Here is a 15,299-nt window from a genome sequence, read left to right on the forward strand (position 1 = left end):
GGAAAGCAAGGAGATACTCGTTCCAGAACAGATACTGGTACATAAAGATAGAAAGATAAAAGTTAAAGTGATGAGGCGGTTCTTGGTTAAATTCAAGAATTATCCGGCATTGGATGCAAAGTGGATGGAGGGGGAGGACCTAGCAGATACTACTCAGATTGTGAACCTTTACCTTGAAGCATTCGGTTCAGCATAGTCTACTCCGATAGAACCCCGATTTCAGCATGGGCGAATCTAGTGCAGCGGGTATGCACAAGAGGGGAGTCATTCCGCTCCTTTGTCGACAGATTGCTTCGATATTTTGATTTGATATAGAGTCACTGATGTCCCTTTGGGTTTCAAGGATACTGCTGAGTTGATAGTATTCTGTTGTATAACTTTATGAACTGGAATTTCCAATAATGAAAATGATACTGATTGATTTGTACTTGACTTGTTTAAGTGCAGGAACCGATAGACGAAATGACTGCAGCATTTCGGTCTCATAAATCTCTATAGACATGATTGCAATATGGATTAGTTAATCGGGCATCTGTGAGGTCCCGACTGGATCTAGATGTGATTGCTAAATACGTTGACGATTAATCATGGTCTGAGATTTGGAATGAATTTTGAATGTGATTTGTCATGTGATATCCTGTGATTTCCTGTGATGTGACTGTCGATTGGTACATGTGCTAGATGTTTTGTTTCTAGTGCGTCGGTACTAACAGTCAGTGTTTTCTAAGACAGTTTATGGCCCTCGTCTGTTTTGCAGGCGTAATCGAGGGCGATTATAATGCTTTCAAGAGGGGGATATGTCACAAACTGGTGATGTGGCATGCCCAGACACTCTCACACCGGCTGGCAACAGGGGACACCCTCAATGACACGTGGCACGCTGACGTGGCCACAGTACAGATTTTCGGATTTTACGGTGGAAAACCCGCTGACAGGCTGATGTGGCATCCGTACGGATTTCCCGCAAATCACGGAGTTGATGACATGGTAGCGTACGAAAATCCTGGATCTTATGCTGGCTGATTTTTAGCAAAGCTTTTGGGCAAGTTGCTTTATTTTTACAAGCTTTTAAAGTTGACAGCTTTTGGGGCTCTACTTTTGGGCATCCCTTGTAACCAATAAATAAGTGGGCAGGGCCTCACTTCGCAAAGCATCTAGACGCAGAGTCTGAGAGTGAGCACCTACCCGCTCTCTTGTACTTTGAACACAGATTAATACAAAAAGAAATACCGAAAGGGGCGCCAATATTTGGGGCCAATATCTCTAGGCACGGAACTACGCTGGGTCGTGTCGACTAAAGTGTGAATTGTGAACTATTTTTGAAGTGAATCTCTGTTGTGTCGCGGTAGAATCTTGACTTGGAGTGAATTTGTTATAGCATCCTCTGTAAGTTTACAAGTGCCAAGAGGACCACTCTTCAAAGGAATCTAGACGCAAGTCTCGGAGAGAGTTGGACCCTTGGGGCTTGTACCTTTGCGAAGCAAAAATAAGAAATACTGAAAGGGACGCCACTCTTTGGGGCCAATGCATCTTGGCTTGGCCATGTTGACTCTCCTTTTTTTCTTTCTCAATTCAAGTTCAAATATTTGCAGTTTATATTCTTGTTTTGCTGAGAGAGAGAGAGAGAGAGAGAGAGAGAGATGAAAATAAAATGAAATATTATATTAACGTCTTTTGAAGGCCAAAGTGGCCTATGAGACCGAAGAGTTACACTATGGTGAATTTGATACAAAGTCCGGATAAAGGAAAAAAACTAAACTAAACAAGAACACTGATAGAGTTGTAGAATGAGCCTGAGGAGTACATATACAAAAAGTGGGTAGGCATCTCAAAATACATATGGTGGATATGTATGCATCAAAATCCAGTGATAGCTCGCATCGGTAGGTGCATGATCGTGTTGATGTCCTCCATGGTGAGAGTCCACACAGGGTGTCTCCTATGTCTCGCCAATATGAATCTGATGCTATGTTATAACCTCCTCCGGCACTGGGAGAATCCCCTCATCCTGGGCCTCCTAGATCTCCCCAGATTGGGTGCCCGATCACTTAGAATACCTCTCCTAGTGATATTCCTCGTATCCCTCATCTATGGCTACTCTCGTCTCTACTCACTTTCTAGATGAAAGAACATTAAGATCTGTTTATGGGTGTGTCTCCTGGTCTTTTGTCACAAACTGCTAACTTGTCAAGCCACTAAAGAGCGGAGCCAACCTGCAGATCCCGGCCAAGGGGTCTAGACCCTAAGAAGAAGCAAAAGCAGCAAAAGAAGTCTTACCAACGTATGGAACCCCGTCTGATGGGGCCCAAGTGACATAAAGATATTAAATAAAGCAGAAACGTACTTAGAAGAATGCACGTCAATTGATGACGTGGTAGCAGTACGGAATTCCCAAAATTTACACTGGACTGTTGACGTGGCAACCGGTACGGAACTCCTGGATTTTTCACTAACATGCTGACGTGGAAGCTATACGGATTTCCGCAAAACGTGCTAGCAGCTTTTGGCCCTAGTGTTTTTGGGACCAGATGCTTTTGAGTTTGAACTTTTCATGTAACTGCTTTTCATAAGGCAAGGGCCTTTAATTATGTACAGAGGGCTCAGTCTCTAGCACTCTTCCGGGTGAAGGTGCAGAGCGCGAGTACCAGCATTGTACTGAGTTCAAGCAACATAAAGAAATACCGAAAGGAGTGCCAAGGTTTGAAGCCAGTGCTCTCTCGGGGTGGAACTCTGCCACTCCCCATCTCGCGTAGTACATCTCTTTCAGTTCATTTGTTATTTGAAGTGCTTAAAGTTGTTCAATTTGTTCTTTTCCGTTGACACATGGTGCCCATCCCCATGACATCTATAGGCCTCTCTCTCTCAATAACCTTGCCAAATGCCGCTGAATCTCCAGTAGATAGAGTCCCAGACATCTGTGATCCTCGTATCCAATAACTCTAGATAGAGGCCCAAACCCCTCTCTAAAGAGGCAGTGAAAGCGGCCACGTACTAGCTCTATCCGACACAACGGGCATAACCTGGCCTAGGCTGAGATCTCTCGAAATCCCCTAGTCTCAATCTCCAACTGGTGTGAAGATGTGCGAATCTGTCCAATAGCACATCGTAAGCCATGGACCAAGTGATTGTCCATGTAGGCAGGCCTAGATAAGAACCCGTCCTTTATGAGCTGGAGAAAATGCTCTCTGTATGTAATCATCTTCGTGCCCAGCTCATGTATAAGTTGTATCCATGTCCTCTAGGTATCCAACTAAAACAAGTCCTGTCGTATAAAAATAGTAACCTCCCTCCGTGTCAGAGAGAGAGAGAGGGTGTATCCATAAAATATTGAAAGGGGGGGAGCCATGAAGCTCAAACCATGCTGGCATCTGTGCATACCGACCTGATCAAAAGACCATAACTTGGTGCGGGGCTCCTGAAATTGAACCTGTGGCATATCCTCTCCAACCCTCCCCAGCTATGTGTGCTCTAGTCAATCTAGTCTCTGTCGATTTCTTCATAGAGAAAATCGGGCCACTATAAACAACCCCAAGGTAAATTGTACATGTCAATATACTCCACTTACCCACGTCCATAAGTAAAAGTGGATGCTAATTGCTTAACCCATTGCGCTGTAGTATTAAATACCATGACCTTGGTCTTCCCAAGGTTAACAGACATACCAGCATCCTGCGCAAATGTGTGTAAAGCAAGATGGCGTTGCATCCCCTCAAGTGAATCTGAACTAAGCACAAGATCATCCACATACAATAATAAGGGTATCCGTGTCCCTCCCAACTGTGCTCCTTTGTCACCCTCCCTCTCTATGTAGTGTGAAGCCTCATCCACATACATGCCAAAAAGACTGGGGGAAGTGGCAACCTTGTTTCACCCCAATGATGGAGTGAATAATCTTTAACATCCCCTCGTGTGTATACACTTGTCCAGTAGCTATCCTGTACAAGCCCCATATGAGCTCTATAGGCACTCCAAGCTCTTGTAGTCTACGCATCAATCTGTCCCTCGGAACTGTATCAAAAATGCTTTGTGGAAATCCACAAAGCTGCAATAAATCCTCTTCCCATGTAATCTGCCCTCCTCAATGGTAGCTCGTAGTGTGAGAGTGAGATCTAGGGTAGAGAAACCCCTCTTGAAACCAGTTTGTCCTGGCGCTCGGATGCCCTCTCTTTCTGCCCATCTACTCAGCTCATGCTCAATGATGGATGCATATAATGAGGCTAGTGTGTGTCCAATCATGATAGTGCCATAATTCCCATGTAAACTAGGGTGCCCAGATTTGAAGATAGGTACAATTGTGGACATGCTCTAAGTATCATGGAGAGAGAGAAGTTGCTCGCAACACAGAGAGACCCACCTTGAGACACAGAGAATCTGCCCGCGCGACATAGGGAGAGACATAGAGACCTGCGACACACACACACACATAAGATGATGATATATTCACCTAACCTCTTAAAAAGGCCAAAATGACCTATGAGACCAATCCATTACAAACTGATGAATCTGATACCATGTCTAGGTACAAAAAGAGGTACATAAAAGAGATACTATGAATCTCAAAGTGCTAGCTGGGTTATATGTGGGTGCCCAAAATAAGAGGGTGATATAGTGGGTGGTGAATCCATCCTCATCTGCACTCTAAATGTCAAGCGAGTTTGGCTCGAATCCTCTGATGTAGTCTCCGTCAATGCTGTGAAGCTCCTCTCCTCAGTCGTGGGCGTCTCAATCTCCCTAGCTCCAAATGCTCGGTCAATGAGAGTACCGCGGGTGTGAGTATGAGCTGAACTTTGCAATGGTGGTTGCTCCTCTATCTATCCAGTGTCTGGTGTGAAGAAATCATTAATCTATCTTTGGGATTGTCTCTCTCCAAATCTCTACAGTAAATTGTCTCTGTGTCTCTGTAACTCGAGTAGATATATTCGAAGACATCTCTGGTCCTAATAGCTCATGACTCTAGAGAAAGGTCCGAAGCCTTCTCTAAATGACAGTGGAAGCGACCCCATATCTCGTAATACACTGTGCACTGAGATATATAATGCATCTCTGATTTTGGCTCTGTGTGGCATAGGCAAGATATCCTGCTGGCTGTTGGTATCCCTTGAACCTACCAGTCTCGATCTCAAGCTGGCGTGAGCATGTCCGTATCTAACCAATGGCACACCGTATCCCATGAGAGAGATGCATCCATATAGCTGGTCCGAATCACAAACCCATCCTTTGTGAGTTGGAGAAGATGCTCTCTATAGAAAGACATCTTTGTGCCCAACTCCTGCATCGGCTCTATCCATGTCCTCCTGGTGTCCAACAGGGTGAGGTCCTAGCGAATGAGTCTAGTAATCTCCACCCATGTAAGAGAGAGTGATGGTGCATCAAGGGAGTACTGAAACGGAGGTAATTTGTCCATGTTGAAGCCATGTATCTAGAACCATGATGACATATGTGCATACCAGCATGATGTGTCCCCTTGTATAGCTAATTGGAGGACTCAAGGGACAATCTGGCATATCTTTGGTAGTATCCCATAAGCTGTGCATAAAGGAGACTAATCTGGTAAGCGACTCTATCTCTACAAGGGGGGCTGTCAACTCTGCTCTAATGATCTCGTGTGGCACAGAGGCCTTGGCTCTAATCAACCAAGAGATCATAGTTACCAAGGGCCTCTCCACCCATCCTAACCTACAGACAGTCCTCAAACCTGAACCCCATAGAGCATAGCTGAAGCTACCGATGTAGAGCCAGAGCTTTGCTCGGGGTTCCTAGAACTGAACCTGCGAACACACCCTCTCCAATCCTCTCGAGGGCGCATATGCTCTGGTCAATCTAGTCTCTACCGCTCTCGTCAAAGCAAACCTTGGCCCAATGAAGACTACCCACAAGATAAGTGTATGCATCTATGTACTCCAGTCTCTTGACCATAAGTGAATGTAAGTGTTGATCTCCTGACCCACTGTAGTGTGGTGCTAAACACCATAACCGTAGTTTTACCAAGGTTTACAGACAATCCACTAATGCATATCCAAATGTTGTTGCATACCCTCCGATGAGATCGGCACAATATCATCAGCATATAACAACAATGGAATCCATGTCCCTGCTAGGTGGGCACCTCTATCACCCTCTCTATCAATGTAATCAAAAACCTCATCTATATGCATACCAAATAGAGTAGGGGACAATGGACAACCTTGTTTCACTCCAATAGTGGAGTGAACTAAATCCCCTCTAGAGTCCATACATGTCCCATCATTGATTTGTAGAGAGCCATGATCCCCAAATCAACTCATTGGGCACTCCCATTTCCTGTAGTCTGCGCATCAATCTGGTTCTGGGCACCATGTCCAATGCTTTGCGGAAATCCACAAAGCTACAATAATTCCGTCTCCCATGTGCTCTGCTCTCAATGATGGCTCTGAGTGTCAAAATATGGTCAAGATAGGAGAAGCCTCTCCTAAAACTAGCCTGCCCTGCTGCCCGTATACCCTCATTCTCTACCCATCCACTCAACTGCTGCTCAAGGATAGATGTTTTTCTTGACTCCATAGAATCACCTTCCTTGAAGATAGGCACAATGGTAGAGAGTCTCCAAGTCTCAGGTAGACCCTCACACATGACACGATTGAATAGAACTCCAAGAACCTCTGCCAACATATCTCTAGCATGTATAAAGTGCTCTGCGACAAGTCCATCGTGATCATATACCCTCCTGGGCTTCATCTTGTCAATGGCCGTCTTTACCATCTCAGTGGTAAAGAAGGTACTCTTAGATGGGCATGTCCAGGGACCATATATATAAGGAGGTTGCATATTGACCCCACACATCAGAGAAAGTAATCACTGGGGGAGGGGAGTTCTCATGAAAGAGACGCCATGCCTCTCCTGAGTCTGTATTCAAGAACAGTTGGTATAAGTCTTGCTCAATTTGAGCTAGGAACGCTTGCTTCTTCCGTCGCACCAGGAGTCGAAAGGCTATCCAAGACTATCTATGATGGATGAACCCTACAAAAAGATCCCTTTGAAGTTGTACTTACTACTCTCGTCTCTCTGCATTCCTCTCCATACCAACTGTTTTGAGGCATGCTTCCAGGACGGCGTCTCTAAAATCTGAGTATGTGGGTATGCCTCTGTTTCTCTGCATCATGTAACGTCTTACTCAGTAAATTGGTGATCTCCTCTAATACGAGCCTTGGCATGGCTGCTGCACATAGTTGACCATAGATCTCCTCCGTATAAACAGAGTCAGTCTCTGGGATAAATGTATAGCGAGTATGTGTCCTCCCTCCTGATCCCTAAGCTGTACTGTATTGGAAGGAGAATGAAAGTGTCAAGAGAGCATAATCTACTACTACACCCATTGGTATGGGTCCTACTGTGAAATCTTGAATGCAGGGAATAAAGCTCGGATGTGCCATGACATAGTCCACTATGTTGGCCCCATGCCTGTGTGGGAAACAAGTAAACCTAGCTGCAGCGGGAAATTGTTGTGGTTTATTAAGTATGGCCAGACCATGCAAGGTCCCCATTTCCATTAGATATCTCCATACTCGGTGTGCTCCTCGTCCTATGAGCGTCTGTCAAGCCCCATATCGCTAGTATCTAGGGCTCTCAGTATCTCATCTGAGATATTATAAAAAGTAGTTTGATGATTTCTTGTGCGGGTATTAAAGTCCCCCAAGAGAATGATCTCACCATCTCTAGAGACCTCCCATATATCCTAATCTAATACCAAAAAAGGGGATTGTCCTCTAGGTGCGGCATACACTGATGTGCTAGGGGCAAAGTAACAGAATCTGCATGTCTCAGCCTTGAGTCTCACCCACATCCATCTGGCTTGATCATCTCTCTGAACAATGTGCACAAGCGGTTGTAGCTCCTCTCTAAATAGGACTCCTACTCCTCCTGACCCTGTGGCCATGTGCTCTGATCTCCCACCTATATCAAGGTGGAGTAACCCATTACAATTCCATGATGCCTTCTTTAGTGTGGTCCCATAGGTCTCGCACCATCATGCAGAGCGTCGCTCCAATATTACCACCCTTCCATCTCGGTAAAAATAAATCTTACCTTTTTCCATGCAGCTCTAATATCCAGCATTACCTCCTACATATAAGCAATCTGCGCGTTCCACTTTTCTTATTGCCCACTCTCCAGGCCCTCGTATGCATCGGTCCATTAACCCCCATCATAGTCATGAGTTCTTTTACCTGTTCATCAAATTATCTCTGTCTTTGGGGCCACAAATCCTCACGTGTAAGGCACGCACACGCCTTTTTTTCTCCTCTTATAGTGTCAGGTTAATGATGGTGGGTGTGGGGGTTGTTTCCTTGTCTTTTTCTTTCTTGGCAATTTCGATCCATTTCTCGGCCTCGCCCGCTTTTTGTTGGGTCTTTGTAATAACATCCACCCACGAAGTCTTCATTTCTTTGTTCTTCGCTTGCCTTCTTTGATGGCCCACACTTTTTCTTTAATCGTATTGAGTTCTTCAACTACTGAGGATTGAAGCTCTCCCTCTTCGAGTGTTACGTGATTGCAACTCTGCAAGCTCCTACTTGAGTAATACGATCTCCTCATCTTGGGCCATCACACGTTCCTCAACTGTGTTTATCTTGCTTTCTTGGGCCGACACACGTTCTTTGAGTATCTTTATTGTGCCCAAGAGGTTGCGGTTGATCTTGTTAATGGTCTCGCACATTTCTTCTTTGCATTTTTGAATGGCATCCTCCAAAGGATCGTCCTTGCCATTTTGCTTCTTCATGTTGGTGAACCGCAAAAGGGGGGAGAGAGAGAGAGAGAGAGAGAGAGAGAGAGAGAGAGAGAGAGAGAGAACCGCTTGACATCTGAGAGAGTGCTACCTCTATGAGCGCCCTGTATCACTATAGAGTGCGGAAAATATACATATAGAAAACACCACATTGAGAGTAGAGAGAGGAGAGTTAAAGATGAGCAAACCCCCCTCCCCTCAAAGAATATGAATTTTTGCTCAATCCAAGTACCTTAAGATAGAACTCGGTTAAAACCAATCCCAGAATGAGTAAGAGTAACTCACAATTGTAGATTATGCAATATGTCGCATGTCATGTGTGCACATGCATAAGCATAAATCAAACATATCAGGAAATCTGCCAATATATACATATATACAAGAAGGAATTTCAGCCCATTTTGAAGAGAAAGTAGGTCATTTTCTCGGTTGCATCCATGGAAAAGGGAAGAGCTTGTAACTTCAAGATTTTCAGGTCATTGCAGTAAAAACAACAAGGTAAAGAGAGAGGGAATCAATTCCTTCAAGGAGGGGGATGGGGAGGTGTAGTAGGAAATGGTAGGGGTGGTGTAGAGACTTCTTAGAACGATGTTGGGCACAAAATTCAGCAAAGAGGATCATGCTCAAATGAGGGACAAGGATTGTATTTATAGGTGAAGTGGCCTCAAGAACAAAATAGAAAGGATGAGCCTTGTGATAGACAAGTGTCCTAGCTTTTGAAAAACTTCGCAATAAGTGCCCAACCTTGTCAAAAAAGGTAGACAAGTGTCCCAACTTTTGAAAAGCTTTACAACAAGTGTCCTTTCAATTGTCAAAAATAGTGGACAAGTGTCCCAACTCCTGGAAGCTTTGCAACAAGTGTTCTTCCACTTTTCCTTCTACAATCCTTGTCCTAGAATCTTCCAAAAGCTTCTAGAACCTTCTTTTTTTGGAAAATTGCTAACAAAAAGAAATCTCAATATGGGCATCAAAAGAAAGCCCTATCCGAGTACAATATGATTCTAACATTAGAACATCAATCCAAGATGCTTTATGGAATGTATTTAACGCAATTAGAACACGTGTGCACATTGATAGTCTTCCATAATCATGCCATCTTATTAATTGTAATTGTCTTTTCTAGAAGATCTAGCCCACACTCCAAGGCATTAATCCTTCCTATGTGCAAGTATGATCCTGATATGCAAGGAGGCAACCCTTTTCGATTAGCTAGGTGAGAGTGTGCATTATCTATGTTCTAACCCACCACGTTTAAGTTGTGACTAATCATCAGTGACCAACTCAAATGCACTTCTCCAGCTATCTTTTATTTTAGAGAAGAAAAACACATTTATAAGTTGATATAAATTAGCAAAAAGGATATGTATTTCTCTATTCGTATTCTATTGAGTTGTGATAACCTCCACTGCTTCCACCGAGAGAGAGGAAATTCCCCCCAAGAACGCGCACACGAGAGAGAGAGAGAGAGAGAGAGAGGGATTAATTTCGATGTTTTTAGAATCGTGCAAGCATACAATATAGGGCCGTTTCTACAAAGTCTTCTTAACCTTGGAAAAGTTGTGGCTAAATCTTATACAAAATGATTGACTTTTGTATGAACGGTGTTGCAATCAGCAAACTCCACCAATGGCAAATACTTCTCCCACTAAGCTTTATTTAGAGATGTAAGATTTCAACAAGTCTAGTACAACCAAGTTGGTAATCTCTGTTTGTCTGGCCATTAGTCATTGTAATATCCACATTGTCACATACAGCTCTACAAAACAAGGTCGTAAGACTGGGTCTCTATCTGAAGATGAATCCCTCGAAATATGTGTGATACAAACACATCATGAGTTTCATGGCAACTATGGTCGAATACAAAATCCATAGCAATATTCTCCCATGGTCAATCACAAACAGCTGAAGGTTGTAGGACTATCACCTTTTGTAAGTCATACCTGTTTTTTGACACACCATGGCAAGTACATGCCTACTCATCCACGTCCTTCTTGAGCTCATAACGAGTTCAAAAGAGACTATGATTTGCTCAATGCGCAGATTGGGACCAACACTTAAAGATGTTTGCTAATAAACTGCTATACCTCGATGAAACCACAAAACATCACCTAAGCAAAAGTGCAAGCTATAGACTCATGATAGCCATCCACAATGCAATATGACTATAAGCACGATCATGCATAGTACTGATCCCTATTCGAGTCTTAATGCCCAATAGAGGAAGGAGAACTAGGTATCAAAATATGCTTCCCCCCCACACACACAAGTGACCATACACGAACGTGTCAAGGTTATAGAGATGCAAGATAGGCTAAGCCACATTGAGGCCTCTAATACAAAAAGCTCCAAAAGACTTTAAGGTAGTTCATAGCTCATACACAACACCAATTGAAACAATGTCTCAAGGTCGCAACCTTAGACGAATACTTCAACTTCTTGCTTTGCATGTCTGTTAAGACGACCAGAAAAGAAAAAACCAATAACAAACTGTAGCTGGAGCATACAAACTGGAATTTTTGAGTACGCCAATGATAAAGTACTTCTTGAACTACGAATTTTTAGGGGTAATTGTTGACAAACCTGTTTTCTGCTGCTGACATAGAGACTGGCATATGAGAAGTTCAAAAATATATTTTCTTTTTTTGTATGTAAGGACACACGCAAGCTTTTAAAGTCTCGAAAGGAAACGCGCCATTTTGTAAAACAGAATTCTGAATAAATGCTCCTTTTCTCTCAGCTGGAATAATATAAAAAAAAGTATGTAAGAGGCATACCCCATATTCAGTCAAACCTCAAGGCAAAAGGGTAATATCGTAATCCCTCTATAATTTGCTAAGGTATGTACATGGAAAACCTACATGCAAGTAACTTCAACGAGGTAAGAGACACGCAGGCTTTGCAGTAATATCCTGTTTGTATAGTCCTCTGCATCCAGGGCATCTCCCGGATTCTTGGGCTATTGTGTGATAACAGAATAAGCATATGTTAAACCCACAGTTACAACCTTCAAACGACGTGTCCGTGATGTCAAGATCCTCTGTACAAATCAGGCACTGTGGCTTCTCAAACACATCTAACTTTCTAAGCAAGCGCATGTCGACCCCAGAACTCTTCTGCTTTGTACGGCCAGGTGGACAATTAGGCCGACGCAAATCTCCTTGCCAAGCCCTTCCTTGCTGTTTATTTGGCTTTAACCCCAATAGGGGTGCAGACATAGTCCTTGAGCGCTGCTGATCATTGAAAAGTGGAGCTTGTGGTTGAAGTACGTTTGAAAAGTTTTTCTTTCTGATGGTATGCAAGCCCAATGCATCTGCAGCCGCCTCCCAACCATCCTCTACACGCCCTTGCCCGTGAGCATGGGCACACCTTCCCTCAAATCGCCTCTGTTGTCCTCTGGTTAGATTGTCAAAACACAAGTTTTCCTTTGAATTACGACGGTGTCCTCTAGATCTCCTTGTACCTCTGCCCACCTTGCTTGTTTTGCTCTCGGGACTTCTATCTTCACAAGAATTAGCAGATGTATCTTCGATTTTTTTAAATCCTGGGCTCACTGGAAGATTAGAAGTTGCTAGTAAAAGATCCGGATCAGGCTCCGACTCTGATGACAATAACCTGGAGGTAGGCTGCATTCTCTGTGAAGATTGCCGCATTTGATCTGAGCCGCCTGCATTTAATAGAGAGGCCCAGGTAATTCTCGAGTTCAAGCAGAGAGGGGTCTGTGTTTCTGCAGACTCAGGGTGAATAACCTCGCCAGGATCGTCTGTATGCAGGACTTCTTGCCCTTGGCTATGCTCAGCACCTGCGCCAAGGAAAAGGGAAAACCGTCTGTAACGTAGAAAGACAGCAAAGGGAAAAGCAAAAACGATTCGTACATGCAACGAGAGATGGAGAGAGCAAAAACGCGCTTTTTCAGAAAAAGTACAAAAAAATGGGGAGAAACCTTCATGAAAAAGCCATTTCTCTCTCTGGGCTTCAAGTTTGCACTGCTTCAGCTTCGCTAAGCGGTTGGTCTTCAGAATACGAAGAGAATCAGCGAAGAGAAAGAGGGACAAAGCGAGAACCAGATTGTTCAGAAAAGAAACGCAGAGAAGATAAGGGAGAGGAAGACGTTACCCTCCTGCGCTTGCTTGAAGAATCCTTGCAATTCGTGGTGGGCGAAGTAAGGGTGCCGCAAGGAGCCATCGCTACGCATTCACAAAAACGCACAGAGGAAGAGCAGGATGAAATTCAAATGCTCGCGCTCTGCAATTTGATGGGTTCTCAAAACGCGCTCTCTCTTTCTCTCTCTCTGCTTAAATTCGCAATTCCGGGCAACTACTTAAGAAAAGGCGGCAGATCTGTCTTCCCGACCAGAAGACGACCTTCCAGGCCAGCCAGGCTCGGCCCCAGACGAGGGTAGGCCGGCAGCGCGACATTGTCTGCACCGTTAGATCTAACTAACCTAACTTCCTCGCCTGGCCGTCCACGTGTTGTCCACTTGGCAGAACACTCCGCTAAGCCCATTGGTAGTTGCCACGCCATGCCTTCCTTTACTTTTTGTTTTAGTAATGCATGCCTTACTTTACACTGTGGTTCACACCCTCAAAGTCAACACTTCGGAATACGAATTGACAACACAACCCTTCTGGTGCACAAGTGGGGTCAATCTAAGTACATGGTCTTGGGCACCTTGTTTTGTAGATTTAACTAACCTAACTAACCTAACTTCCCCTCCTAGCCGTCCACGTGTTGTCCACTTGGCAAAGCACTCTTTAAAGCGATTTGGTAGTTACACACATAAAGTGCACATGCCACTCTCGATCCCTTACTTTATACTGTGGTTCACACGTCGAGTCAACACTTTGGAATATGAGTTGACAACAGAAGTCTTTTGGTGCACAAGAGGATCAATCTATGTACATGCTTAGAATGAAGGCCACTTGGCGAAGAAGAGTATGCAAAAGAAAAAAAGAACAAGGTGAGGAGTCACAATTGCTTGTTGAAGGTAAGGGGGGAGGGGGAAGATTTATCAGAACTAGGTCTTAATCAATTGTGCAATTGTATTGTTTTAATGTAAAATTGTATTAGTTATATACACACATAATTACCGACCTACCGATCGGTTTGGTCCCCACCACTATCTTCGACGATGAACTATGGATATGGGAAATGCACTTTCCCTTCGTCCCAGTCCCCCGCACATAAATGCACACATATCTACATAGAGGTGAAATGGTCAACAAATAGTGAGGTTAAAGTTTGTGTAGATGTAGAAAGAAAAGCGCATTTTTTTTATGACCTTGAAAATAAAAAAGGTGGAGTCGCCATTAAGCACACCTATTTTTTCCAATCTCCATAAAGAAGTAGTAGAGATGCCTTGTTTCTTACCATGGGCCCACTTAAACAACAAGGTGAAAAGATCACATTGGCATTCTAAGATAAAATAATATTAAAATAAAATAAAACAAAAATAATTAAAAGAAAATAAAAATAAAGAGACTCCACTACAAACTAAAAGGTAGATTTAATAAGCATAAATTATAATAAAATAATTTTTTTAAATAAGGTAGGTTTAATAAGAATAAAAAAAGAAAAAACACTTTCATGAAATGTCCTTTTAAGAGGTCTTAAAGGAAAAGATTCTTTACAAATCAAAAGATTGCATTATTTCTCATCATGGGATCAAAATTCTATGAATGTACTTCTAATGCTTTGTTCTTTAAGGCGTTTTAATGCAATCCAAATAAACAAAGACAAAAATAAAAAATAAAGTAAAGTTGAGGAAGCTTTAAATGAAGGTACCAAATTACAATGATGGAAAGATCCCTTTACAATTTACAAGGAAAATATAATGTTTACAATACTTTCCTTTTCAAGCCACGAGGACATGTGTCCACCATTAGCAACCTCTACATCAACAGCTCAAAACTTGCACCATTTCTCCACCACCCCCCTATGGCCTTCTTCAGGTCAAAAACCCATTCTAGAAAGAATAAAAATTTACTCGAAAACCAAATAAAGGAGAGAGCATTCTAAGAGGACCTTTGGAAGACAAACCCTATAACATTTCTAGATAGATTGATCTCTAGTGGGAGGTGGGCCCACTGAAAGGAGCACTCCAAGGTAACAAAAATATTAAAACATCAAGTCAAAGTTCGGCAGGGTGATACATCCCCAGAGTAGAATAGATCATTTAAACAATGCAATTCAATGTATAAAGTCAATCAAACCAAGAGAGATTCAATGTCGAGAGCACCTAAGTACTATGGTTTCTCTATCAAGTAAAGTATCCTCTCTTGGGCCAAAAACACATAGCTCAACATAGGAGCCACAAATAGAAAATGCCTTGTTCAACCTATCCCAAATTATCCATCGGTTTAATCAACAAGGAGGGAAAAAAATCAAAATAAATACTACAAGCATCCAATCTTTTATCCAAATTACCAACCAATACCCTCACCAATCAGCCATCAAACTACAAAGTTCCTCAGTATGAACCAAGTGTTCCAAGCTAGGAGCAAAGGTCAAAAGCATTCCAAGCACAGATGACCATGTTATCAGT

At 43.1% G+C, this 15,299-nt stretch overlaps 1 protein-coding gene across 3 annotated transcripts; it reads right to left on the reverse strand.

The window, feature by feature from the left end:
* Positions 1-11,371: 11,371 nt before the first annotated feature.
* On the reverse strand, positions 11,372-13,086 carry LOC147426409 (uncharacterized). 3 transcript variants are annotated; one of them, XM_086499067.1, is made up of 4 exons: positions 12,872-13,086; positions 12,699-12,768; positions 11,617-12,557; positions 11,372-11,495 (listed from the first exon to the last, which is right to left on the reverse strand). In XM_086499067.1, the coding sequence occupies exons 1-3, from the start codon at positions 12,938-12,940 to the stop codon at positions 11,629-11,631; spliced, it is 1,068 nt and encodes a 355-aa protein (XP_086355193.1). In that variant the 5' UTR covers positions 12,941-13,086; the 3' UTR covers positions 11,372-11,495; positions 11,617-11,628. The 3 variants fall into 3 exon arrangements, with proteins under 3 accessions (XP_086355193.1, XP_086355192.1, XP_086355194.1); XM_086499066.1 differs by having other exon boundaries at positions 11,372-12,557; XM_086499068.1 differs by lacking the exon at positions 12,699-12,768 and having other exon boundaries at positions 11,372-12,557.
* Positions 13,087-15,299: the final 2,213 nt, after the last annotated feature.

This window comes from Adiantum capillus-veneris, chromosome 24 (genome assembly GCF_014529385.1).
Source record: "Adiantum capillus-veneris isolate H3 chromosome 24, ASM1452938v2, whole genome shotgun sequence".
Lineage (NCBI taxonomy): Eukaryota > Viridiplantae > Streptophyta > Polypodiopsida > Polypodiales > Pteridaceae > Adiantum > Adiantum capillus-veneris.